This window comes from Budorcas taxicolor, chromosome 14 (genome assembly GCF_023091745.1).
Source record: "Budorcas taxicolor isolate Tak-1 chromosome 14, Takin1.1, whole genome shotgun sequence".
NCBI classification, from domain to species: Eukaryota; Metazoa; Chordata; class Mammalia; order Artiodactyla; family Bovidae; genus Budorcas; species Budorcas taxicolor.
Genome location: NC_068923.1, coordinates 17,057,993 through 17,084,440, shown reverse-complemented (window position 1 = coordinate 17,084,440; position 26,448 = coordinate 17,057,993). Strand labels below are relative to the sequence as shown.

At 55.9% G+C, this 26,448-nt stretch overlaps 1 protein-coding gene across 1 annotated transcript in view; it reads right to left on the bottom strand.

Moving 5' to 3' along the window:
* The window catches only part of KCNK9 (potassium two pore domain channel subfamily K member 9), a 97,406-nt gene extending 71,415 nt beyond the window's left edge, over positions 1-25,991 (bottom strand). The window contains exon 1 of the mRNA XM_052651938.1: positions 25,709-25,991. Within this exon, the coding sequence (XP_052507898.1) occupies positions 25,709-25,991 (283 nt within the window). The remainder of the gene's footprint in view (positions 1-25,708) is intronic.
* Positions 25,992-26,448: the final 457 nt, after the last annotated feature.

Genomic DNA, 26,448 nt, shown 5'->3' with positions numbered 1-26,448 from the left:
GCACTAAGAACAGGGCGAAAGTGGGTCGTAACCCTCGACAAGAAGAGAAGCGCCCACGGCCAGCGCGGTAACTGGCAGCCCTACCCAACGGCTCAGGGGTCCTGCTGCTTGGCTTGGAGCTCCAGACCCGCATGCCCCGCCTTCTTCCTCAGGCTCTGCAAGACCCCAAGAACCCCAGGAAGCCCTGGGATCAGGGTTCCGTCAAGTGCGGATACCCCTCTTTCAGGTGGACGGACTCCACGGGGTCATGGCGAGGACTCTCCTGGGAGGTGGGCTCCTCAGATTCGGGATCTGAACCCACCTGCCCTCTGTGGGCTATGAGCTCCAAGGGCTCTGTGCCCCTGGGACCGCTGCCCGTGTTCACCCAGGCTGCTGGGACACCCCGCTCCACGTCACTTTGAAGCACATCTGGATCTCAGCCCTTCCTCGGGGGCCTCCAGCTCTGCAGGGGTGAGGCTCCGAGGAGCTGGGTCCTCACGCTTCTAGGATGTCCTCTGGGGTCCCCAAGGGCCTCTGGGCCCACTCCGGGGAAGGTCCCTGGCCCACCGCACGGCCACTTCTAACATACACAGACACTATTCCCTTCGGGAGTCTGGGGCCTGCTGGCTTGGGGGCACTGTGGCCAGGCTGAGGGCCATCACGGGGCCCTTTAGGGGCTTATGGGCTCCGACGTGGACCCAAGGCCTTGCTGTAAGACTCAGCAATGAAGGGCCTCTCCCCAGGCATTAAGTGGGTAAGAAAACTGTACCCTTCCTCACCGGGTGTGGCTCCACATTATACCCACATAGCGGCAGAAACACAGCGGCTGCTCCAGAGACCCAGTCTACGTTGACCTGAAAAACCACCCCTGAGGCACTTGTAGGTTTGTGGTTTTTTAAGCCCATTTCAGAATAGGAAGCATTCAATTCGGGGCCTGAATCTTGTATGGTCACTCCATACTGTTCCCCCTTTTTCTTTACTGAGAGAACCCCAGTTGGACACGGAGCTGCCATGGGCCCAGCTAGAAACACCAGGTGTGGGCTCAGGCCTCTGATCTGCCCAGTGACGGCTGGAGTAGGTGTCGGGCAGGGCTCTGGGAGGGCCGTGTCCCCGGACACTGGCCTTCGCTCCTCCCTTCTTCCCACGAGGAGGCAGGATGAGGGATGACAAACAAAACCTGCCCAGTAAGATGGGGGCACAGGGGCCGGAAGGGGCTGGGTCCTCAGCGACTTCCCCAAGGAGCGCTGGCCTGCCTGGCCTCAGTCCGTTCAGTTCAGTTCAGTCGCTCAGTCGGGTCCAACTCTTTGTGACCCCATGGACTGCAGCACACCAGGCCTCCCTGTCCATCACCAACTCCCGGAGTTTACCCAAACTCATGTCCATTGAGCCGGTGATGCCATCCAACCATCTCATCCTCTGCCTGGCCTGCAGACACCCAAACTACCTGTTCTAGGGAAAATCCTGAACTGGTAAAGTTGCGGTGGTCAGACTTTTACAAGACGCTCAAGAAGGGAACGCAGTCTTCACGGACACAGGTAGAGGTCACTCCACCCAGCACCTCTGGGTGTGCACATCCCTGGATAAAACTGGGGACTGTTAGCAGGAACCAGCCAAGGTCACCAAAGGCTTACATGTGCCAGCATTTTCTCCGATGGTCCTCACATCAGCAGTCCCATTTTACAGATGCAAAAGCCACTCAGAGTGATTGATGAGCTCACACTAGGTCACACAGCCTGTGAGGGCACAGGTCAGGATTTGAACCCAGGTCTTGTTACAGACACCGAGGTTCCTCCTTCACAGACGAGAAACTGAAGCCAGATGGGGGAAGCGGCTCCACACCAGGGGCAGAGCGGGACTCCAGGGGGATGCCTGCCTTGCTAACTCGTTAAACACTGAGCTAGGATGTGCGGGCAAGAATGCCGCAAGCATAGAGCCCACAGCACGGCACCCTCCCACCTCCACTCCAGCCCTGGAGTCCACAGTCCACCTGAAGCCGGGGGCTTGTTCCAGCCACGCCTGGAGCGTGTCACCGCTGTCACTATCCAAATGATGGAGTGACCCCCCGGGGGTGAGCCTGGGGGCTGCAGCTCCTGGGTCCTGTGCCCTGAGCCACCTGGTCCCACTCCACACCTGCGGGGACTTGGGGCCTCAGGCCCGAGCCCAGCAGGCATTGGCAGCATTTCTTCCGGCTGGCACAGACTCTGCCCAGGGCCAGCCAAGTGTGGGCGCCTGGCCTGGCCTTGGCCAGCAGTGGCAGAGGTGAGGGACCATAAGTCCCAGGGCTCGGTCCTGCGGGGGTGTCACAGGGGCAGGGCAGGCCCCAGGATCAGGAAGAGGCCTTCCCCGGGGCGGCCAAGGCGCCTCCTTCACCTACCTGCCTTGGCCTCCTGCTTCAATGGCCCCAGAGAGAGGGCTTCATCTGGGGTCTGCAGTGGGCCCTGCACACCTCCAAGAGCTGCAGTTGGAGGGGGACAGCCCCGGGGCTGGGCGAGGGGCAGAGGGAGGATCCTTCCCACGGAGGAAGCTGCCCTCCTGGACTCTAACTTCTCACAGGTTCCGGGAGGTGTTAAGGAAGCCACACATTGGTACATAGTGGAGCCGGGATTTGAGCCCCACGGGTCAAATTCTCTAATTCCAGAGTGCGGCCCCCTCCCTCCAACTCTTCCAGGCCCCACCCACCCAGCCTGGGGTGCATGCCCCAGCCTTCTTTCAACCCCTCTCCTGCCACCTGGCCTTTGCACACGCCACGCTGCTTCTTCACCAGGGAAACTGCCTTGTCCCTACATCATAACTCAGTTCGAATGGTGCTTCTGGCAGATGCTGCCCCTGGCCACCTCATCTGGGTTCGGCCCCTATCACTCACTCTCATGGCACTCACTTGCCCTTTACAGCACATGCCACAACTTGGAGCTTCAGACTTGCGTTTACTCATTTAACAACCATCGTCCCGAGCAGACATGTGGCATTCGTGTCTGCGTCACTCACCTCTCAGCCAACCGCACTTGGCAGAGTTCAGCCCATCACCACCACCATCACCGCATCCAGCTTCCATCCATCATGGACCACGTGCCACATTCCAGGCCAAGTGCCATACCCACCTTCTCTCACTTAGTCCTCACAAAACCTCTCAGAAGCAGCCAGTTGTCTACCCATTTTACACATGAAAACACTGAGGTGCTCAAGAGGCAGGCCAGGACATGCACCCATGGGGATGAGCCCACAACAGCTCACGGGGCAGGGCTCCTATCGCTAACAAGCTGCTCCACGTACGCATGTTGAATAAAGAACCAACAGAACAGCCTAAAAAGGTATCGGGCAGAAAAAACTGGCTTAAAACTCAACATTCAAAAAACTAAGATCATGGCATCTGGTACCATCACTTCAAGGCAAATAGATGGACAAAAAGTGGAAACAGTGACAGATTTTATTTTCTTGGGCTCCAAAATCCTGTGGACAGTGAATGCAGCTACAAAATCAAAAGACACTTACTCCCCAGAAGAAGAGCTATGACAAACCTCAGTTCAGTTCAGTCCAGTCGCTCAGTCGTGTCCGACTCTTTGCAACCCCATGAATTGCAGCACGCCAGGCCTCCCTGTCCATCACCAACTCCCAGAGTTCACTCAGACTCACGTGCATTGAGTCCGTGATGCCATCCAGCCATCTCATCCTCTGTCGTCCCCTTCTCCTGCCCCCAATCCCTCCCAGCATCAGAGTCTTTTCCAATGAGTCAACTCTTCGCATGAGGTGGCCAAAGTACTGGAGTTTCAGCTTTAGCATCATTCCTTCCAAAGAAATCCCAGGGCTGATCTCCTTCAGAATGGACTGGTTGGATCTCCTTGCAGTCCAAGGGACTCTCAAGAGTCCTCCAATACTACAGTTCAAAAGCATTAATTCTTTGGCGCTCAGCTTTCTTCACAGTCCAACTCTCACATCCATACATGACCACTGGAAAAACCATAGCCTTAACTAGATGGACCTTTGTTGGCAAAGTAATGTCTCTGCTTTTCAATATGCTAGCTAGGTTGGCCATAACTTTTCTTCCATGACAAATCTAGACAACATATTAAAAAGCAGCGACATCCCTTTGCTGACAAAAATCTGTATAGTTAAAGCTATGGTTTTTCCAGTAGTCATGTATGAATGTGAGAGCTGGACCATAAAGAAGGCTGAGTGCCAAAGAACTGATGCTTCTGAATTGTGGCACCGAATAAGACTCTTGAGAGTCCCTTGGACTGCAAGGAGCTCTAACCAGTCAATCTTAAAGGAAATCAGTCCTGAATATACATTGAAAGGACTGATGCCGAAGCTGAAGCTTCAATACTCTGGCCACCTGATGCAATAAGCTGACTTACTGGAAAAGACCCTGATGCTGGGAAAGACTGAGGGTAGGAGAAGGGGGGGACAGAGGATGAGATGGTTGGATGGCATCACCGACTCAGTGGACATGAGTTCAAGCAAATTCTGGGGGACACTGAAGGACAGAGAAGCCTGATGTGCTGCAGTCCATGGGGTCACAAAGAGTCCGACTGAGCGACTGAACAACGGACGACTAACCTGAGCAAAGGTGGGAGGCAGGAGGCACGGCCCACAGTGTAAAGGAGAAAGGATGCTGGCAGAGGGGGGTGGGGTCATGGGGGGAGGTCCACTTATCTCAGAAGTTTGGACTTGACCCAGCAGACTTCCCAGAGCCCCTGAGGGCTTGGGGGCTGGGACAGGGCTGCAAGGCTTGTCCTGTGGGGGTGGCGGGGGAAGCTCACCCCACATCACAGCAAATATTGGGTTGGCTGCTCCCTTTGCTGGAAGGTACTAAAGTTCCAGAGGCTTCCCTGGTGAGGCCAGTGGCAAGTCAATCCTACATCATGGGATGGGGCACTGACCACCTGCAGCGGACGCCTGGACCCAGCACCCTACTTAGAGGGGTCGGGCCGTGGACCAGTGCACAGAGCGCTGCTGCAGAGAATTTTTATTTAACTGACTGGCAGCCTGTGTGGCCCACAGTCAGAACTGCACTTGGGGCTCAGGAGAGCAAGCGACCTGGAAGAGAGGCGCAGCCCCAGGTGGATGATGGAAGGCCCCCTTCCTTCCTAGGCCTGCTCCTATGAAAGCTCCAACCCCAAGGGAACCAAACCAGGGCCTGCAGGCACCCTGGGATCTGCAGGAAAAGGGGCAGGGTCCTCAGAGCGAGCCAGGTGGCCAAGGGGCACGGGGAGTAGGCCACTCTCACCGCAAGGGGGGCTGCCTGCCCCCACAGCTGCACTGCCCACCACTCCTTGCAGACACCGGCTGTTCAGATTCGCGGGCTGTGGCTTTTCAAGGATCTGCTTGCCTGAAAGAGTTGGAGAATATTCTCGAACAATTAAATATAGCCCCCATGGAAGCTGTTCCATTTCCATGCCTATATTCATTCAACCAACACTCTCCAAAGGTCTGCCAGGTGCCAGACGCTGGTGGACAAACGTCTCAGTCTCTGCTGGGAAGGCTCGGGGCAGGGGAGGAAGCTGGGCATCGGGGGGAGCTGAGCACAATATGGGGAGATGGGGGCTGAGCCGGTGGGGATCTGGAGCTACAGGGTAATAGGGGGCTGACCAGCCGGAGAGGAGGGGTCTTCAGTGGTGAGGGGCTCCGCCTACATGGCACAGGGTGCCTGCGGAATGAAGCCAAGAGGCAGGCGAGCACTCAGACTCCAAGGGCCACTGTGAGCAGTGCCTGGACGCCATAGGCAGCTGGGTGCCATCGACGGCTTCAGAGCAGCAGAGTGACTCGATCTGATCTGATGGCCTGTGGCCAGCTTGACGTACATCAGCACAGACCTTGAGCCATCTCAGAAATGCACGCGCTGGGACAAGGCCGAGTGGGTAACGTGGTCCCAGAGCACGGTTGCATAACGCCCCGTGGCCCCCCGCCAGCCCTTTAAAAACAAATGCTTAGGTCATTCCCAGAGGAAGCCAAGAATGAGAGAGGGCTCCTCCGTGTGCCCAGAAAGGACCGAAGCTGAGCTGGAAAACAAAACCTGAAGGAAAAAAACCAGAACATTTCTGATGGCTGGGTCTTCTGGCTGTGGGAGCAGGTGGGACTTCAGCCAGGGTGGGCATCGGGGCCTGGGGAAGGGGGCAGGACATGGTCCTGGCAGATGGACAACGTCCACTCGATAGGCAGAAGCAAGGAACAGGCACCAACAGCACTGGACACCCCACCTTGTAAGGGTCACTGCTGGACCCAGGAGGAAGGGGTTAAGGAGATGAGGGCACTGGCTCGCCAGCACTTGCCCTGCTGGTGGGCGGGAGCAGGTGTCTGGGGCACCAGGAGTGAGAAGGCGGCGGCCAGGGGCAGGAACACTCCCTCGGCCAGCGGCTCCCTCTGCTCACTGCCCTCCCCCCATCTCTGCCCCTCCCACCGCAGGAGGTGCTCCTCCGCTGACAGCATGCCCCATCTTCTCCTCCCATCCCTCGACGAGGGACCTATCTCTCAGGACACCCTGAGATGCCAAATAAAGCAGCCAGCGGCCTGTGTCTTCAGCAGCAGGTCGAGGGGTTTCCATCGCCAGCCACTGGGGACCTCAGAGCCAGCCTCGCCTGCGGGATCACTTCCCACTCGGGAGATACAGCCCAGGCAGGGAAAGGAAACCTGTCCAAGGGGCTGGAGCTGACCATGAGGTCCTGGGTCACACCCCAGGACATGTGTTAGCTGACCCTGGCTAAGGGCTCGGAGGCCATATGGGCAGAATCTGCAAGGCCCTGAAACAGGCTGTTGGGAGGTCCCTTTCACTCCAGGAGTCCAGGCTCCAAGCCCCTACGCCTCTCGGGAGGTGTGAAATGGGGCAGGCGGCCACACGCCCTTCTCCATCATCCTCCAAGGACTGGGCTAAGGGTGGCCACACATCACCCACCCCTGGCCCATGAGAGAGAAGCAGCAGTTGCTGGGCCGGGCTTCCAGGAAAGTTTGTTCAAAGAGCAATCTCAACTGGCATAGCCCATCCTGCTTCTTCCTGCCTGGAACACAGATGTGATCAGCAGGAGTATAAGTGACAACACAGAGATGAAGCAAGAAAATCAAAGGAGCCGGGACCCCAGATGACCCTGGACAGAGTCCCGCAGAGCTCAGCACCGTCACTCCCTGGACGCTCCACCCAGACACTCTCTGGGAACTCCACGTCCTCCGGTTACCTCCGGGTCAGCCACACCTCAACAGAGCCCTCACTGATGGCCCTGATGCCAACACTGGACTCAGCGAGCCCTCAGTGAGGGCGTGACAGCAAATGCTTGTGTAATGTAGTGCCAAACACTCTACAACAGGAGCGCTAACACTTGCTGTCTTTTCTTTTTTGTTCTTTATCCTGGGAAACTCCAAGTAAACTTGATGTTCTATCATGACCATCCTATACATGAATCACACACACACACACACACACACAGAGTCCATAGTCTTGGGCCTTTGAACCTTATTTCTGGGCATTTTGTTATAAGCCATATTAAAATCTTCCTAGAAGAAAAAGGGTAAAGTTAAGCTAAAAATATGAACAGACACACACACACAGACATATATATATATACACACATACACACACGCCCACATTTATATATATAACAAATGCTAATAAAAGAAAGCAGGCACAGAAATAATAACAGGAAAAAAAGAACCCAAGGCAAAAATACCAAACACAATTTTAAAAAGCTTGTTATATAAACGCAAGCTTATCTCCACACCCAGAAGAAGTAACAAACATGAACCTTTATGCATCTAACCACATAGCTTCAAAATACATAAAACTAAAATGGACAGAAATACAAAAAAGTGGCAAACCACAGGTACAGCGACAAGGCACTGAAAGAGACACTAACATGTCTCCCTAATAATGACGATAATCAGATGACTATAAGGCAAGGACACAAGCAGAAATGTCTCTAAAGCCAAGCAGCTGAGGCAAGTTAGTGAGGTGACCTTATGTGATGATGACGGGGACTGTGGTGAACTGGATGGACAGAGCATACATTCCATGAAAGGCATAAAAATTAACAAAATAATGATAGTTTCAAAGAGTCTATATGCTGAATACAACATGAGTGCAGGTTGATTTAGGTCATAATCACTACTAGCAACTCTTGAAAGGTTTTTGAACAACATAACAAAGCTTGATTTAACAGACTTACAAAGAACTTCATGCACAACAAAGAGATGTGTTCTTTTCAAATATATATGAAACTGCCAAAAAGCAATCATTGAGCTACAAAGAAAATGTCTAGCAAATCTTAGAATGCAGAAATTATGCTTCAGCAATGTGCCTGAGATAGTGAACACTCATTAAATGTTTGGAATGAAATACCTAAGAATTTTTTCAACTTGTGGGCTATTTCATTATTATTATTTTAATTATTATTACTACTACTACTTCTACCATTATCCCCATTTTACAGATGAGAAAAGCCCAAGGTCACAGTTAATAAATGACCAAGGAAGACTCATACCCAGGAGATCTGGCTCCAAAGCTCATGCTTGTAACCACTATGCTGACTTGATGTGTGCACAATATTAAAACACATACTGCAGATGATTCTTGGATTCAAGAAAAAGCTAATCTGCAAATTGTTTACGAATAAGTGATGATGAGAGGCCTATGGGATGCAGCCAAAGAGGTAAGCAGAGGAACAGGCATAGCCTTTGATACGACTATTTAAGGAACACAAAGACTAGTAACTGTCAGGGTGCGAAGGGAAGAAAAGGAAAAGAAAACTAAAGAATGTGAAATAACTAGTTAGCAAATACAAAAGCAAAAATCAATAAGACAGATAACCGAACTGTAATATAATAAAACCAAGAGCTCTTTTTGCTGTTGTTTTTTTTTGAAAGATCAATATATGTTGGCAACTAATTTAAAATATTTTCAAGCACCATGAGGGCCAAAGAAACCTTGTGAGCAGGCCAGAGCCTGCATGGGAGCCAAGTGTTTCATACTCTTCTACTCAGCAACCTGCCTCAGCCATCACCTGGAAGTGGGGCTGAGGGGCCAGACTGTGATGAGACGTCCACTTCTACTTTACGTTTTGCTCAATACTTGAAGTTTTTCAGCATAAAAATTCTCAAATACAGACTAAGGTAGAGGTTGAAATTATACCCACCCCCGAAACACAAACAATAAAACTTCAATAATTAATAACCTTATTTCACCTAAACCTTCACCCACTTCCCCTGCAATTCAGAAAATTTTGAAGCAAATCTCAGACACTTCATCTGATCACTAAATATTTCAGTATATATCTCTAAAAGATAAGAAGTCATTTATTAATATTATATATTGTTGTTCAGTCACTAAGCTGTGTCTGACTCTTTTGCAACCCCATGGACTGCAGCCCTCCAGGCTCCTCTGTCTGTGGAATTTCCCAGGCAAGAATACTGGAATGGGTTGCCATTTCCTTCTCCAGGGGATCTCCCTGACCCAGGGATCAAACCTGCATCTCCTGCATTGACAGGCGATTCTTTATCACTGAGCCACCTGGGAAGCCCCAGTATTACGTATAACCATACTAAAATAATCACACCAACAACGTAACATTAATATGTATGTGCTTAATTACAGAAGTAACACATGCTACCTGTTTAAAAAAAGAAACAGTTAAGAGAGAAGTTTAAAAGTTCAGTAGACCTCTTACACCTCAAAACATGCTGAAGGATTACCCACAAATGATTCTTGTACAAATGGGGACCCTGAGGCTGAGACCAGGCCAAGGGTTTGCCTGTCATCCCCCAGCCAGTAAGATGCGGAGCACAGAGTTGAGCTCAGAACTCTTGGTGACACACCCCAGGCTGGGTCCACTCTACCATGGCAGCCTTTTAACCCGACTTATAACCAGGTTCTGAAAATGACAGAATACTTAACACAGTAGGGCAACAAAACCTCCTTGGCCATAAGGATACATGCCATAAGATACATCACATCTTACATGCGACGGGGCAGAGAACTAACATCTGTGCAGGAAACTCTGTGTGGCAAGCCTGGGTAGGCACTTTCATTCCCATCTTCTCTTTCAAGGCTCCCGGCAGCCCTAGGCTATGGGCTGAATTTGTCATTGTTGTTCAGTTGCTCAGTCATGTCTGACTCTTTGCAACTCCGTGGACTGCGGCACACCAGGCTTCCCTGTCCCTTCACCATCCCCCGGAGTTTGCTTAGACTCATGTCCCTTGAGTTGTATCTCCCCAAATTCATATGTTGAAGTCCTAAGCCCCCATCTCAGAATGGGACCAAATTCGGAGATGGGGTCTTTAAAGCAGTGATTACCGTGGCGCTAGTGGTAAAGAACCCGCCTGACAATGTACAAGACATCAGAGATGCGGGTTTGATCCCTGGATCAGGAAGATCCCCTGGAGGAGGGCAGGGCAACCCACTCCAGTATTCTTGCCTGGACGATCCCTTGGACAAAGGAGCCTGGTGGGCTACAGTCCAAAGCGTCAGAGTCAGACGTGACTGAAGCGACCTAGCACGCATGCCATGTTAACATGAGGTCCCCAGAGTGGCAGCGCGGTCCACCGTGACGGGTGTCTCTTTGGCTGTGGTGGGTCTTCGTCGCTGCATGCAGGCTTCCTCTAGCTGCAGCGAGTGGGGGCTACTCTTCACTGCGACGCCCGCGCTTCTCATTGCGGCGGCTTCTCCCATTGCAGAACACAGGCTGTAGATGCACGGACTTCAGTAACTGCAACACAAGGGCTCAGCAGCTGCAGCTCACAGGCTCTAGAGCACTTTCTTCATAGTTATGGAGCACGGGCTTAGTTGCTTTGCCGCAACTGTGGGATCTTCCTGGATGAGGGATCAAACTGGTGTCCCTTGCACTGCAAGGCAGATTCTTCACCGCTGAACCACCAGGGAAGCCCCTGGTGTCTTTATAAGAGGAGGAGATTAGGACACAGACACCCACAGAGGTATGACCATGTGAAGACCAGGAGAAGATGGCCTTCTCTAAGCCCAGGAGAGAGCCTCCGAAGAAACCAATCATGTCAACACCTTGATCTCGGACTTCTGGTCTCCAGAATTGCAAAAAACAACAAAAAAAAGTCTGTTGCTTAAGCTACTCAGTCTCGGGTGCTCTGCTACAGTGCAGCCTGAGCTTCACCGAGAGTAGAGGCGCACCGGGCACGCCACCGATGAGAGAACAGCACTCGCCTTACAGCCCCGAAACGGGCAGTGCTTGAACCCACATGGGAGGCCAAAGCTACATTCCCCCGCACCGCACCAGGCAGCTAGGCGTGCGAGTGAGCAGGGCTCAGCAAAGGAGAGGGCAGACACGGTCAGCCAGGAGGGTGAGCAGACGGCGCCCCTGCCTTGGCCCCACCGTGGGCAGGCACACCTCCGGCCCTTCGGCTCTGGACTGTGTCACCCGACTTGCTTCCGACGGCAGGATGTGACCGAAATGACAGCACGGTAGCAGGGTCAGGGCATGAGACAGCTCACTTGCTTTCACAGCCCTCATGCCCCTCTGCCATTACCAAGAGGAAAGCACACAATGGCTTGGGACGGAGCTGCCCCATCAGCTCACAGACCAGCAGAGAGAAAAAGCTGCCCAGCAGAGCTCTCTGGGGCAGCCAAGCCCAGCTGACCCACCATCTGTGAGCGAAAAACAGTAGCTGTTTTAAACCTCTAGGTCTGTGGGTGATTTGTTACATGCCACTACCTGACTGAGATAAAAGGTCAGAAGAAGCAGTGTATAACCAAACAGATACAAGCGCAGACTTTAAAGTCAGACTGCCTGGGTATCACTCCTGGCTTAGCTACTATTCTGCTGTGTGACCTTGGGCAAATTGCTTAACCTCTCTGATCTTCCGTATCATCCGTAAAACGGAATCCATGAAAATATCCATCTGATAGGGTTGTGGAGAGCATGAAATCCACTGAGACGGCGTCTGAAGAAAAAACTCGCTGCGTGATAGCTCTACTGTTGTGACTAGGGACTAGAGGTTAAGCTTGTCCTGGGGCGCTCTGATCAGTATGACGGAGACAAGAGATGAGAGGCCTAGTGCTTTCTTTTGTTTTAACATCAACCCCACATCTGCCTTTCCCTACTAACTTAGTGAGGCACTGAGGTCCCTATCACTGGAGTATCAAGCAATGATCCACCCTCAAAGGGTAGGACCAGATGCAATAATCACTGAGGCAGGTAAACAGATCTGGGTTTCGAGTCCCAAACTCCATGTGTGACCTCGGGAAGCCACTTGACATCTCTGGTCTCATGCTACAAACTGTTACTTGGATGAAAGGTAGAGGTGGATGGGACTGTGCCTTGTAAACTAGTAACACCAAGACAAGCTATATCCACAGGGTCATCACAGAAGTGTTACTCTAGGCATATTGACGGAAGAGCCCTCCACCTCTGAAGTTCTGTCTCTCACCGGCTTAGGGCGGGCAGGCATGCTGCCACCATCCATGCTATGGCCACAACCGCGTGACTGATGGGTCACACACAGCTCTCTTCCCCGGTGGGGCTGCCTCCCAGCCCAGAGTTCCAGGGACCAAGTCAACTGGCTGTATCAGGCCATCATCAAGCAAAACCTCCTACCCTGGGAGCCAGGCCAAAGCTCACTGGCTCCCTTCTCTCTGCCTGCTTCTGGGCTGTCTGGGAGATTGTGGGTTCTGGGTGTCAACTGAACCCACGGACCCCACTGGACCAGCTGGGTCCACAGCTGTGGACACCAGCTCTCCAACCCGACATGACCTGGTTCAGGCCACACAGAGATTACTCGTAAAATGTTCTAAAATAGTATGAACATTAAAAAAAAAAAAAAAAAAGTCTTCAATATTGCTGAGGGTTGCTGCAAGTGCAGTGAGACCAAAAGCCTTGCACCATATGCTTTTGTGATTACAGGACAACACACAACACTACCAGGTGCTTCTGCCCTCTACCCTAGGAATCCTGCCGACAGCAAAGCCTTAAGCGGGAAAAATGACCCAGCAGAATCCACACACACACACACACACACACACAGATGTTCAATAATTGCAAAAAAAAAAAAGAGGAAAGACACAGATACATTTGTTGTTGTTCAGCTGCTAAATCATGTCTGGCTTTTTGCGACCCCATGGGCTGCAGCATGCCAGGCTTCCCTGTCCTTCATCATTTCCTTCAGTTTGGTCTAATTCATGTCCACTGAGTCAGTGATGCCATCCAATCATCTCATCGTCTGTCACCCCCTTCTCCTCTTGCCCTCCATCTTCCCCCATATACATTAAAACATATACATAGAAGTAATTAAATAGATGGTCATACATTCCTTTAGTGGATATAGAGCTATGAAAATAGATTTTCTTTAAGGCTGCAGAAACACAAGGTAACGTTTGATGTGTTTGATGTAAACTTAAAGAGAAAAGGACTCTGAAATGCCAGTCATATGCCATAGATATCATGGGAGAATATAAATACCTATCTCTACTCCTTCCTCACCTTCAGAACCCATTCAGTTTGAAAAGCAACATGCCATATCTTCCCAGACTCCCTTGCAGCTAGGGTTGGCCATGAGACACATTCCTGGCTAATGCTGCTGCTGCTGCTGCTGCTGCTGCTGCTGCTGCTGCTGCTAAGTCGCTTCAGTTGTGTCCGACTCTGTGCGACCCCACAGACAGCAGCCCACCAGGCTCCCCCTTCCCTGGGATTCTCCAGGCAAGAACACTGGAGTGGGTTGCCATTTCCTTCTCCAGTACATGAAAGTGAAAAGTGAAAGTGAAGTCGCTCAGTCACGTCCGACTCTTTGCGACCCCATGGACTGCAGCCTACCAGGCTCCTCCATCCATGAGATTTTCCAGGCAAGAGTATTGGAGTGGGGTGCCATCACCTTCTCCATCCTGGCTGAGATGTAGGTAAAAGTCCTTGGGTGGGCCATCCAGGAAATCTGTTTAGAAAGGAGCAGATTCAGTTGGCACACATCTTTGTCTTTTGTTCTCTTTTTTCTTGCCAGGAAAGGATGCTGGAGGTGATGCCGGAGGTGGAGCAGCCATCTTAGAGCCATGAGGCACCAGCCTAAGAACTAAAGCCAAGATAGCTGGCTGGGCAGAAAGACAGGAGTCTGGGTCTCTGAAGGCATCATGGAGCTACCTGTCAGCCCGACTACCTGCCCCAGACTCCTTCATTGCTGTTTGGTCCAGTCACTGTAGCCTAGGTTCTCTGCTACAGGCAGCTGAACACAGTCTCTGAGAGATTCATCCTGATGAAATGACAGAAACAGTGGGCATACATTTGGGCAAAGATAAAAGTGTGAACATGAAAAGCTAAAGCCATTCCCACATGCGACCACAGGACCATAGGAGAATGATGGGGAACTTCCCCCTCTTTATAAAACCATCTTTTCACGGCTCACTACTTCTCCTTTCCAGCCATATGAGAGCTACTTTATGAACCAGCACACACTGGCATCCACTGAGCTCACTGATGTTTGAATCCCTCTGGCCAAACACTTGCTCCAAATAGATGCTACACCAAATAGATGCCCCTCAGCACTCGGGGTGGGGTCAAAGAGGTCACTGTCTCCCCGAAAATGGTGCTCACACTGGGAAACCTCTCATGACAACTGGACTCAGTGGGAACATCCCCCACAGCCTGGGTCAGGCCCTTTCCTGGGGCCCAGATGAGACCTGTGGTCGGAGCCCAGCCAGTCCAGCCCTGCATCGCCAGCAGTCACTTCCCACCAGAGTTCAAGAGAGAAAAGGTCCCGACGTTGCACATGTGAGGATCGAGGGGCACGGGGGCTGCCTCCAGACATACTGGGGCCTCGCGGCTAGGCTGGAGCAGAATCCATGCCCCCTACGACACAACAACGCTGCCGAGAGAGCTTCTGCCTGGGGAGGGGGGAGGCCAAGTGTCCTCCTGTGGCTTTCTCCAACGCCTCTCCCCTCCTCCCCCTGAGTGACTCACACCAGGGGCACCTGAGCTCCCATCTCCCCTCCACACAGGACTGTGCCTGAGAGTCACCTCCCTCCAAAGACCCCCCCGGACGCACCCCAGGCGGTTGTGTGGCTTCCTCCGGAAGGAGGAAGGAGGAAGCAGGCAGATGGAAAGAACCCACGGCCCAGGCACCCAAAGCGCACGTGCACACGCCACATCACTCGGCCCCTCCCACCACGTTCTGTGGTGGCGGCTTTTTCTCCCCGTCCGCAGAAGTCAGCAGGACAGGGGACTGTGTGCACATTGGAGGTCACGTGGCAATGTCTAGAGACATTTTTATCTGTCATTGCTGGGTGGGGGAGGGGAGTTGCTACCGGCAACTAGAGGATGGAGACCAGGGGTGCTGCTCAGTGTCCTAAAACGCACAGGACAGCCCCCACTGCAAAGACGTGGAAGCGAAAGTGAAGTCGCTCAGTTGGACTGTAGCCCACCAGGCGCCTCCGGCCATGGGATTTTCCAGGCAAGAATACTGGGGTGGGTTGTCATTCCCTTCTCCAGGGGATCTTCTCAACCCAGGGATCGAACCGGGGTCTCCTGCACTGCAGGCAGACGGTTTTACCGCCTGAGCCACCAGGGAAGTTGCGAAGAGGCATCCAGCCCCAAACGTCCATGGTGGGAGGGGGGAACTGTGCCCCCGCCCAAGGTCACACCAGAGCCGGGGCCCCGCGCACAGCCTGTGCTCTTCAGGGCATTCACAGCGGCATCCTCATCATGGGTCACGAGCAGTCACGGTCCCCTGCCCAAGGAAGCAGGGACACTGCCGGTGGGCCCCAGGAAGTACCTAAAGGAACCCCCAAGAGCCAACAGGCAGATCCCCACTAAGCTCCGCTGCGCCAAAGACCACAGCGCAAAGGTGTGGGGCAGGGGGAACAACAAGGAGGCAGGCGTGCGTCCACAAATGACTCTGGGGGCCCGGGCTCCAGGGAACAGCCCCGCTCTCAGCCTGGACACCCCAGGGCTGCGGCGCCCATAGCAGCTGCCAGGGCCAGTCTCTGCCCCTCTCCCCCTGGCAGGCCTCACCCGCCCCTAAGACTCACTGCACCCCAGATGCCTGCCCCCTCGCACACCTCCAACAAGTGGCCAACGGGGACCAAACACACCACTGCGCATGCTTCACACTCACGAACGTCTCGTCCCGGGCAGTCAGTCATCAAGCACCCGGTGAGCACATCCCCGGGGCTCAGGACACCGGGATAAGAGCCCTGACCCCAGCCCTCTAGCGTCTTTCATGTGACGGGGCCTGCTGTCACCTCCCAACAGTGTCAGGGGACAGGTTCAAGGGTGGCCCCAGAGCCCTGTGAGCGCACAGGCCAGCTGGGCGGGGGGACCAGCACAGGCAGGGTCTCAGGTGGGAGCGGCCTGCCAGGGGTGTCCAGGGAAGGGTGGAGGGGGTCGGCAGCAGAGAGGGGAGGCTGGACGGGCAGGGAGGATGCCCCAGGGTGGAGGGCTGGGTGCCATGACAATGCGGTGCAGAAGGCAAACACCTGTGCCCCTCGGCCCCGGGCAAAGGCCAGTGATGCTGTCCTCTAGGAGGCCTCTGGCCTCCTGCCCCGCATGTCTGGCAGGGCCGTAACAGCCCAAGGCTATTTTGCAGGTGGGTGTCTCTCCCCGCCAGGTGCCCGGCAGACTCACATGGGCCTGTCACTGGTGGTGGCCTTGGGGGCTGAGATCACACATTCAAGCTGTCGGAGCGAGGTGCTCCCCATCGGCGAGACAGGTCTCCAAACTGCCATCTTCCCTAAAACTGACAGCTGAGGTTTAAGAAGCTGGGCCTGTGTCCTGCACGTGTCCAGGGGCCCCAGGGCCCAGCCATGCAGGAAGAGGGCCCCTAAGCACTCACTTCAAAGGCCCCCCCAGCTCTCGGCACCGGGCGTGAATCTCATCCCCAGCAGGTGCCCTGAGGAGGGCCCTGGGGAGCCCAAGACCAGTGGGCGCCCAGCCCTGCCCTGAGCACTCAGGTGTCCACTGGGGAGGTTGCATCACACACACAGACCGGGGTGCCCTGCGGGAGAAACGGTGGCCTGGCTCTGACCCAAGAGGTTGGGGGCGCGGGGGGGGGGGGGGTCAGTCGCAGTGGAATTTGTTGGTGTGGGCTTCAGAAGGGCCACTGCGGCTGCAGGGTGGAGGAGGGTGGCCTCCCAGGAAGTCACATTTTCCCAAGAAGCCTGGGGTGAGAAGACCTATGACCCAGGCTGGGACCCCATGACTCCAGAAGCCCCCAGCCTGGCCTCCCCCCACCACCATGGGAGCCTCCTTCTGCTGAAGGCCAGGTTTGCTATCTCCAGGGGTGTTCTCTAATGCAACGTGGACATGGGGCAGCAGCCACAAGGGCCAGGGCGATGGGAACCTGCAGGGGAGGGGCAGCCCCCAGAGGGTGGGCAGGGAGCCGGGCTGGGAGGCTGTGATGACGACGCTCCCAGCGTGGTTCCCTTCCTGTCCCAAAACAGTCTTGGAAATTTGGAGATGGTCCCAGGGCCCCTAAGCTGGTACGGCGCAGGGAGGTGGGAGGCACCTGCCAGCCTCCGTCATCACAGTCAGAGCCTGGGGCCGCGAGAGGAGGCCTCTCACCACACATTCTGGTGTGTTCTCTGATGCTCGAGACACACAGCCGCCAAGCTCTGCATCCCCATCTCATGGATGTGGAAGCAGGTTAAAGGGGTGTGCCCAGGATCGGGCTTCCAGGACAGGCAGACGTGAGCTGCCCTGCCAGAGGCTGGGGGACCCCGTGATCGGCCGGCCCCTCGAGTCTCTCTGCACTCAGGCTCTGGAGGCAGGCTGCACGGTGACCCACACCTCCGGGTGGAAGACCAAGGCCAGAGGTCGGGCCTGGCCCTGGGCCCCTCTGCTCTCCACATGCCAGGCCCAGCAGGCCCCTTGCCACACCGAGCGCACCTGCACACCCACCAGCCCGCCACAGCCCACAGCTCACCCACCTCTGGGTCTGGCCCCCTCCTTCACCACATTGCCACCACCCAGGGACCCTCCCAGCACTGGGGACGCAACAAGGGTGAGGGCAGGTCACGACAAGCCCACCGCACGGGGCAGGCCCCACCTTTAAGCAGCTGTTCCCCGGCCAGGCCCCCTCCTCGTTCATGACCAAGACCCCAGGAAGGAGCATGACTGGGAAGGTGCCCGAGCCCATAGAGGGTCAGCAGCTGGGGACGCTGGTATCCCCAGGCCTGGGGGCAGACATCTCATGGTGTCCTGACAAGCTGGGCCAGTGCATTCACGGAGCTCCTAAATTTTCTCATCTTCCCCCGCTGCAATTTCTTTCCATCAATCATCTCTATTTCTCTGTGTCCACAGCACATAATTGTTTTATGCTCTGAGATCAACATCAAGGTCTGGGTTCACCCCAGTTCAAGGCAGTGACTACAGGAGAGTTCTCTTGGAGCAGACGACAGACGTTCGAGTGGGCCGAAGGCTCAGAACTTATCAGTGCAGGGAGGGGGCTGCCCAGAAAAGCTGGCATACTGAGCGGGAGCATTAACAGAAGTACAGTGCTAGACCCAGGGAGGCGATTCTCTGCCCTCGCTGCGTGATCAGACTTGACTTGGAGAGCACATGTGTGTGCCAAAACTGCTCAGGGGAGAGGGCCCAGCTTATGAAGGCATTATCGAAAGAAACGCAGGGGCCCTGCGACCAGCTCCAAAATCCCGAGACTGTTTCAGGACAGGAAGGGAACCAAGCTCTACTCAGCCCTTCCTCCAGAGAACTGGTAAACCACAGGGTGGGTGCCTTCAGTTTGAAAGGGAGACCCTTCTACAAGCAGAGGTCCCAGAGTGAAGGCAGGCAGAAGGGAACTCTGAACATAAGCCCTTAAGGAAGTGAATGCCAGACCCCCCCAGCCCCTGCCAACGGGTGGCGAGGAGGATGTCCACCAGATGGAGAAGAAGACCCTCAACCAAGCTTTCATATCCCAGACCCCGCTGCCCATGGACTCCCTCAAGTGCCCACTGCCTCTGCTTCTGCAGCCCAGGGGCCTGGCTCCCTAATGTCAGCGTTCCACTCATCTCCTCCTGTGCTTTCCCTGGCCCTGTGGCACAGCTGGTGTGACTCAGAGCACAGGTCAGCTGCCTGGGGCTGGCTGCCTGTCCATCCTGGCTCCCTGTGCCCATCACACTCTGGACCACACCGCATACCTTCTGCTCTAGACCCACCGCACTCTGGGTGCTGAGTTCTCTCTCCTCTTCTGGCTCTGGACCCCCAAGTTCCAGTTTCTAAATGGAGACCTTCTGGTCCCTCAAATAACCACCATGGAGACTGGCCAGTCCTTTGAGAGAAGGCCAGCCCTCAACATGCAGACTGCTTTTCCCTGTGGAGGGAATAACCTCCACATTCATCGAGGCACACATACTTCATCACGTGAAGTGATGAGCTCCCTGTCACGAGAAGCATTCAAGAAAAGGCTGGCTGATGACAGAGGATTCAGGGGGCTGGCAATGTTCTGCCTTTTGAGCTCAGTCCTGGTTGCATGGCAGGGTTTGCTTACAGGGATCACTGAGCAATACATTTGTGATAGGTGTGCTTTTTCATACAAACATCTTAAAATTTTTCAAATTAAAAGTGACCGAGATCTGCTGATCATCTGGTGGGAAGATGAGGCTGAAACAACCTGAAGATCCCCTGCCATCGAGGCATTAACACTAACTGAGCCTGCTGAGGTGCCATGCACCTCCTCCCTCACAGCAGCCCCCACCCCACTCTGCACATGGGAGGAACTAGGCAACATCCCAGTGACAGAGGGAAGCGTGAACCATGAACAGAGCTGAGTGAGCACTCTGAGCAATGAGGAGTGAGTGAACAAGTAAGCGAATGACAGCACAGAGGAAAGGATGGATGCACACGTGGGTGTGTGGGGTGTGACACGTGGGTGCAGGGAGGATGTCGGGGATGGCCAGGGACAGGTGTGAACACAGGTGCATAGGGGCGGGCAGGTGCAGGTGTGAACACAGGTGCGTGGGAATGGGCGGGGACAGGTGTGAACACAGGTGTGAACACAGGTGCGGGAATGGGCGGGGACAGGTGTGAACACAGGTGTGAACACAGGTGCATGGGAATGGGCAGGGATGGGTGTGAACACAGGTGCATGGGGATGGGCAAGGACGGGGGTGAACACCAGTGCATGGGGACGGGCAGGGACAGGTGTTAACACAGGTGCGTGGGACAGGCAGGGACAGCTGTGAACACAGGTGCATGGGGAGGGGCAGGTGCAGGTGTGAACACAGGTGCATGGGGAAGGGCAGGGACAGGTGTGAACACAGGTGCGTGGGGACAGGCAGGTGCAGGTGTGAACACAGGTGCGTGGGGACGGGCAGGTGCAGGTGTGAACACAGGTGCGTGGGGAAGGGCAGGGACAGGTGTGAACACAGGTGCGTGGGGACGGGCAGGTGCAGGTATGAACACAGGTGCGTGGGGACGGGCAGGTGCAGGTGTGAACACAGGTGCATGGGGAAGGGCAGGGACAGGTGTGAACACAGGTGCGTGGGGACAGGCAGGTGCAGGTGTGAACACAGGTGCGTGGGGACGGGCAGGTGCAGGTGTGAACACAGGTGCGTGGGGAAGGGCAGGGACAGGTGTGAACACAGGTGCGTGGGGACGGGCAGGTGCAGGTGTGAACACAGGTGCGTGGGGACGGGCAGGTGCAGGTGTGAACACAGGTGCGTGGGGATGGGCGGGGCAGGTGTGAACACAGGTGCATGGGGATGGGCAGGTGCAAGTGTGAACACAGGTGCGTGGGGATGGGCGGGGCAGGTGTGAACACAGGTGCATGGGGATGGGTGGGGCAGGTGTGAACACAGGTGCATGGGGATGGGCGGGGCAGGTGTGAACACAGCTGCAGTGAGGTCTTGGCGAGGGAGGGCATGGGGTGGGCAGGCAGAGATGTGGACGCAGGTCCACAGGGGAGGAGATGCACATGGAAGCCTGGGTCACCTCCTGCCCCCACTTTCCCAGGCTTAAAGTGAAAGTCCAGGCTGATGAAGACAACAGGTGTCCACACACGGGGTCTCACACTGTACCTGCCATCTCGAAGCCCTCAGTGTGGTGGTGTCTCTTTCACCTCAGGAGAGCCATCTCTCAGGTTGCCCCGAGTCAGGGAACCCAGCCCTCCGCCTCCCCCAGGACATGTTCAGACAGGCTGCGTTTGCTGAAGGGCCAGGGCCACACGGCACAAGGCCAGGTCCAGGCAGGCCTGGGAGGCGGAGCTCAGCATGGCCTGTCATGCGGCTGCACCCAGCCCGCTGCCACACAGAAGGTCACAAGGAGACCCCAGCCCACCTCTCCAGCCCGCCGTGTGTGGGTGGCCAAGCCTCCACCTGAGTCTGGCTGAGCAGGATTGCTGGAGGCAAAAGGAGAAGCAGAAAGACACAGATGGAAGATTCCACAGGCCCGTCCCTGGCTCCTGGTGGAATCTGTGCTTGGAGCTGGCAGTGAGGGGATCCCGACTAGGAGTTCTGGGCCCTCTGCCCCAGTGCACACTGCCTCCTCTGGGCCTCAGTTTGCTCATCTGTAAAGTGGGGTGATGCTCCCTCCTGCCTCAGGGGTGACATGTGTGGAAGCTGTGTACTCAGGGGTCCTGCTCCCATCCAGTGTCCTCCTGGAGGTGCCCATTCCGTGTGAGGCTCTGCACGGGCCCCGGGGTGCCAGGAAAGATGCACTTCCCCCGGGGGCAGGATAAATGGCATCAACAACGCTGGAGCTGGAGGAGGCGCTGACGGCAGCAGCAGTGAGGGGTGAACGGGAAGCCAAGCGTCCTGGAGGACGAAGGCCAGTGGGGACTCTCACCAACCCAGGTTGCCTGCTGGAGGCGCGGGAAGGGTTAACTGAGTTCAGCTGTCCCTGCGCTCCCCGCTGGACGGTACCCAACTGTGTGGGCTTCCAGCCCCGCTCCTGCCTCAAGGCCAGACCTTATCTTATCATCTTAGACGGTCTCAGAGCCTCAGAGGCAACACAGGCCAGGCAGGCGCAGCGCAGCGAGGCTGTGAACCATGGATAGAACACGGCACCAGGAGCACCAGAGGTTGACGCGGGAAACACTTCCCACTTGGCGAGAACTCTGTTCAAGGTCTTGTGTATGAGCGAGGAAAGGGGATGTCCCACTACATTCTCAGGGGACATCGAGCAGGGACAGTGTCCCACTCCCCACCAGAGACCTGCTCCCTGAGCCGATCACCTTGGTTCCTGCAGCAGCCACCCCGCCTTTAGCTAGGGGGACCCACCCCATGTCAGTCTCCCCTCCTCCAAACAGCAGCAAAAACATAAACGCACGTCCTCCACTCCCTCCTTCCCCTGTGAGGACCAGTTTTTAAATCGCCCTCTTAGATCTTCCAAATGAGATCAGAATTCTAAGCACAGTTTCTTCCTTAAGGATCCCGAAGGTGGTAACAGCTTAGAACACAGAGGTGAAGAGTCTGAAGAGAAGTGTCGAGATTCCCGCTGCCGTCAGGTGTAGTAACTGAGTATGGGACATAATTTTGGCCTCAAGCGCCTCCGTAGGAAAAGCACAAGTTTGTTGGGGCTCCTTCCCCACCCGGCCCTTAGCCCCAGCGGAGCAACTCAGCCTAGGCACTCTACAGCCCTTCCAGGCCGAGTCCCACCACTCCTCCCGACAGCCCAGGAAGTGTGGTGGGAGGGCATCCAACCCTCCTGCAAACCAGACAGGCATGACAGGATGTGCAGAAGGATTTTCATCTTGATGTGATGGAGAGTTCCAAAGGCCTAGGGCTTGCCAAATTTAGAACCAACAACATGATCTACTGGGCAGTAGCTACAAGTGGCACAGACCTCAGAAGCAGCGAGCGGGGACAGACAGCACCCAGACCCGGATCAACGACGGAAGTGAGTCTGCCCTCTCAAAGCCAGTGTGACCTGTGCTCGTCCCTCCTTGGGACAAAGCTGGTTGAGTCTGGGCCTCCCGGGATAGCAGGGGCTGTGGTCGGCGTGAGAGCCCAGCAAAGCCTTTTATGAAGACGGCAGTCATGGATCCAAGGCAAAGCGGTCATCATACGTGTTCTTAAAATCCATTTCACCGAGGGCGCTAGTAAGTGCATCCATCCGGGAAGCAGGGTTCATTAGCGGTGCGGGTGGTGCCTGCCCCACCTCGGAGGCACGAACTAGAAGTTGGAGCACACAGGCTCAAGAAACCGCTCAAGGTGAGATGAAAAAGAACCCTGCGAGGACGCACCTGACTCGTCAACATCACCATCCGATAGGAGATGGCTCCTCAGAGGGCCTGGCTTGGGGCTGGGTTTTGTTCTAGGCCTAGGAGAACCTTAATTTACATTTATATTAAAAAAAGAAAACAAACAGAATTAACTAGAAAGGTGCTTGGTTTCCTGCAAATGCAAGCTCTTCAGAACTAAACAGCTTCTTAGGGGAGAATCTGAGGCTGATGTCAAAATTCCTGGATTCTCACCTACTAATGCAGACAGCACTGTACCAGGTGGCTGCAGGCATGAGGGAGCCCACTGGCTCTTCAGAGTCACCCCAGTAGGTGTTCCCAAGTCACAGCCCTCCTACAGGTGGGGGTAACTGAGGCTGGGAGTCAGGAACCAGCCCACCCCACACACGCCATGGTCTTCCAGGTCGGACCGGCCTCAGGTTCCAAGCCTGGTCAGTGGGCTCCAGCCTTAGCATCTTTCCACGGCAGGGAAGCGCTGGTAGGACAGTCTTGATTTCCTAACCTTACACATGTACTCCAACCTTCCTTTCTGGAAAATCAGTTGGAAATTCAACAAAAGAACTGAGAAAACGTCACCCAGTCATCAGCGGCCCCTTCTCCTGTGCTGACTGGAATCCCGCCTGCACCTCTGGCTAAGATCCACTCGGCCACCCTGTCTCGACTCTTTCTTTTTGGAGCCCTAACTGTTAGAAGCACATGTCCAGAACCACCAATCAGAATCAATCAGTGCAATCGACAAGAACCTGATCAGGTAAATGGACCATCTCTGGGTTTGATTTGTAACTCCAACCACCATCTCGCCAATGCTGCAATTCAATTCTCAGGACCAGCCCAAGCAAGGTATCCTGGGCTCATGTCACTCCTGGAAGCCGGCATGCTCGCAGGTTTTATGTTTTGAGTCAACATCACTCAAGGCCCTTCCGGGAATGATGAGTTCTTCCCCTCCCCCAGGGGCGGTCGGTTGTGGGGGGTGGGGCACATTCCCACAAGCAGGCCCCTGCCCCACAAGACTGCCATCCTGCACATGTGTGTCTTGGCCACAGCTCACGCTGAAAGTTTAAAGACAGAAACGCTGGCTGGCTGGCCCTTTAGGGAGCTGGAAGCACAGGGTGGGAAAGGGAGGACTTTACTGTGTTTTGGCCACAGGGCCAAGGGCGTGTGGCAAGAGGGAGCAAAGCTGGTTCTGCTGACAACAGAAGGACGATTTCCTTCTGAAAACATAGAAACCTACACCAATGAATTAAACATTTCAAACAAGATGACTCTCTACAAAGTCTTTTCAACCAAGAAGGAAAGACAAGCCGTCCTGTGCTGGCGCTTCCTGTTGCATATGGCACTGAGAAATACTGTTTTTGCAGCATGCAGAGCTTTCCAGAGAAAGGAAAATATCAAGGGAAGGAAAAATCAGAGAAAGAGGTCCAGAGAAGTCAGGCAGGAGGGATGATGAGAGGCTGGGGGGAGAGGAGGCCTTTGCTCAGGGCGCAGGGGCACAAATAAGTGGAGGGGGGCAAAAGAGTGATGCCCGTGAGCCAACGCAGTGGCCCTGACAGGTCCAAGGGGGTGGCCCTGGAGGGGCTGGAAGCCGTGCTGGGACAAGTTGCAAACCAGAGACACCACCCTACCTCCTGCCTCCATGGGGAGGGGTCCCCACCTCCACTGGGCTACAGGGACCTGCTCCTTCCCCCGCCTCTCAAAGTGTGATAGACACAGTTCTCTAAACCCCTAGGCCTCGGTGGGGGTCCTGCCCTAGGAACCCCCCAGAGACTGCTTGGTGGGCAATGCCTTTGGGCTCAGGACCCACAGGATGTACCAACTGGACTCTCTCCCTGAACCGGGCCAGAACTTCCCCAGCTTCTCAGCAGTAAGCACACTTGCCTCACCCACCCTCACAGCCCCGGGGTGGACTGGTCCTGTCCCCACCCCACCCCAGCCCCCGCCCTCCTAGAGCCTTTCAGCGGGCTGTCACGGCCCCCTAGTCTCCCCCCACCCCACCCCCCGCCCCCCACATCACCAAACAGCAAACTCTCTCCTGCCAGGGGCCTGGCACACCCGGGCTCCAGCCCTGGAAGAAGAGGAGCCAGGAGGGAGGAAAGCTGAGATGTGGGCTCGGAGAAGGCTGGCGAGGGTCAGCGCCTCCCACGCTCCAAGAGCAGTGCCCGGGCCATCTGAGTCGGTCTCCGCGCCGCGGGTGCCAAGCCAGCCCTCTCCAACTCCAGGAGAGGTAGTAAGTGTAAGGCTTGGAGCCCCGCGCAGCCCAGCCCGCGCCGGGGCGGTGGGTGGGTGGGTGTCTGCTAGGGGGTTATTCTTAGCGCTCCACTCTCTTCGCAAAAGTGGCGCCTCCGCCCTCTAGGCTCGGCACGCTCGCTCCGGGCTCGCACGCCTGGTCCAGACACCAGCGCGGAGGAGAGCCCCGGGTGGGGTCCGCGAGGGGTTAGGCCGGCGAGGAGGCGCAGGAGAGGCGGGGGGCTCCCGGATAGGAGGGGGCGCTGCGGGAAGGGCCCCCCCTCGCGCCGGCGACAGGCGGCGTTTAACCCTCGGCGCCCCGCACCCAGCCCTGCGCTGCGCGCTCAGCCGCCTCCCCGGACTCCTCCCGGGACGCGGGGAGCCGGGCGGCGGCGCGCCCAGCTCTTACCTATGGTGGTGATGACCGTGATGGCAAAGTAGAAGGAACCGGCGAATTTCCACTGGACGCCGGCGCGGTGTGGCTCCGACTGCAGGATCACCAGCTCCAGCTGCCGGTAGTCCTCGCTGCTGATGTTGTACTTGCCCTTGATCCGGATCTCCTCGGCTTTGAGTTTCTCCTCCTCGCGCATCTCGTGGTCCGACTCGAGGGCGTCGAAGACGGCGGCGCCCACCAGCAGGTAGGTGAAGGTGCAGACGATGAGGGACAGAGTCCGCACGTTCTGCCTCTTCATGGCCGCCAGCAAGGAGCCGGCGCGGGGGGCATGTCCCGCAGGCTCGCAGCCGCGCGCGTCCCACTGCAGCGCCCGGCGGCCGCCGCCGCCGCCTCCTCCGCCGCCGCCGCCGCCTCCAAGTTGTAAGCGGCGGCGGCAGCAGCAGCAGCAGCAGCAGCAGCAGCAGCAGCGGGGAGGCGGGGGGCGGGGAGGCTGGGGGGGCCCCCCTCCGCCGGGGCCGCCACAGCCGCTGCCACCGCGAGGCGGTTGGCGGGGCAGGGGCGGCGCGGGCCCGGGCTCCGGCGAGAAGGCAGACAGGCACAGGAGGCTGCTGGAGCGCCGGGGCCAGGAGTCCGGGAGCCCCGACACCCTGCGCCAGACCCGGCCAAAACAGCCCGCCCCACTGCGCAGGGCCATGCACGGCGGCCCCGCCGGGCACCGCGAGGGCCTCGCTGCCCTCCGCACCCCGCCCCCCGCT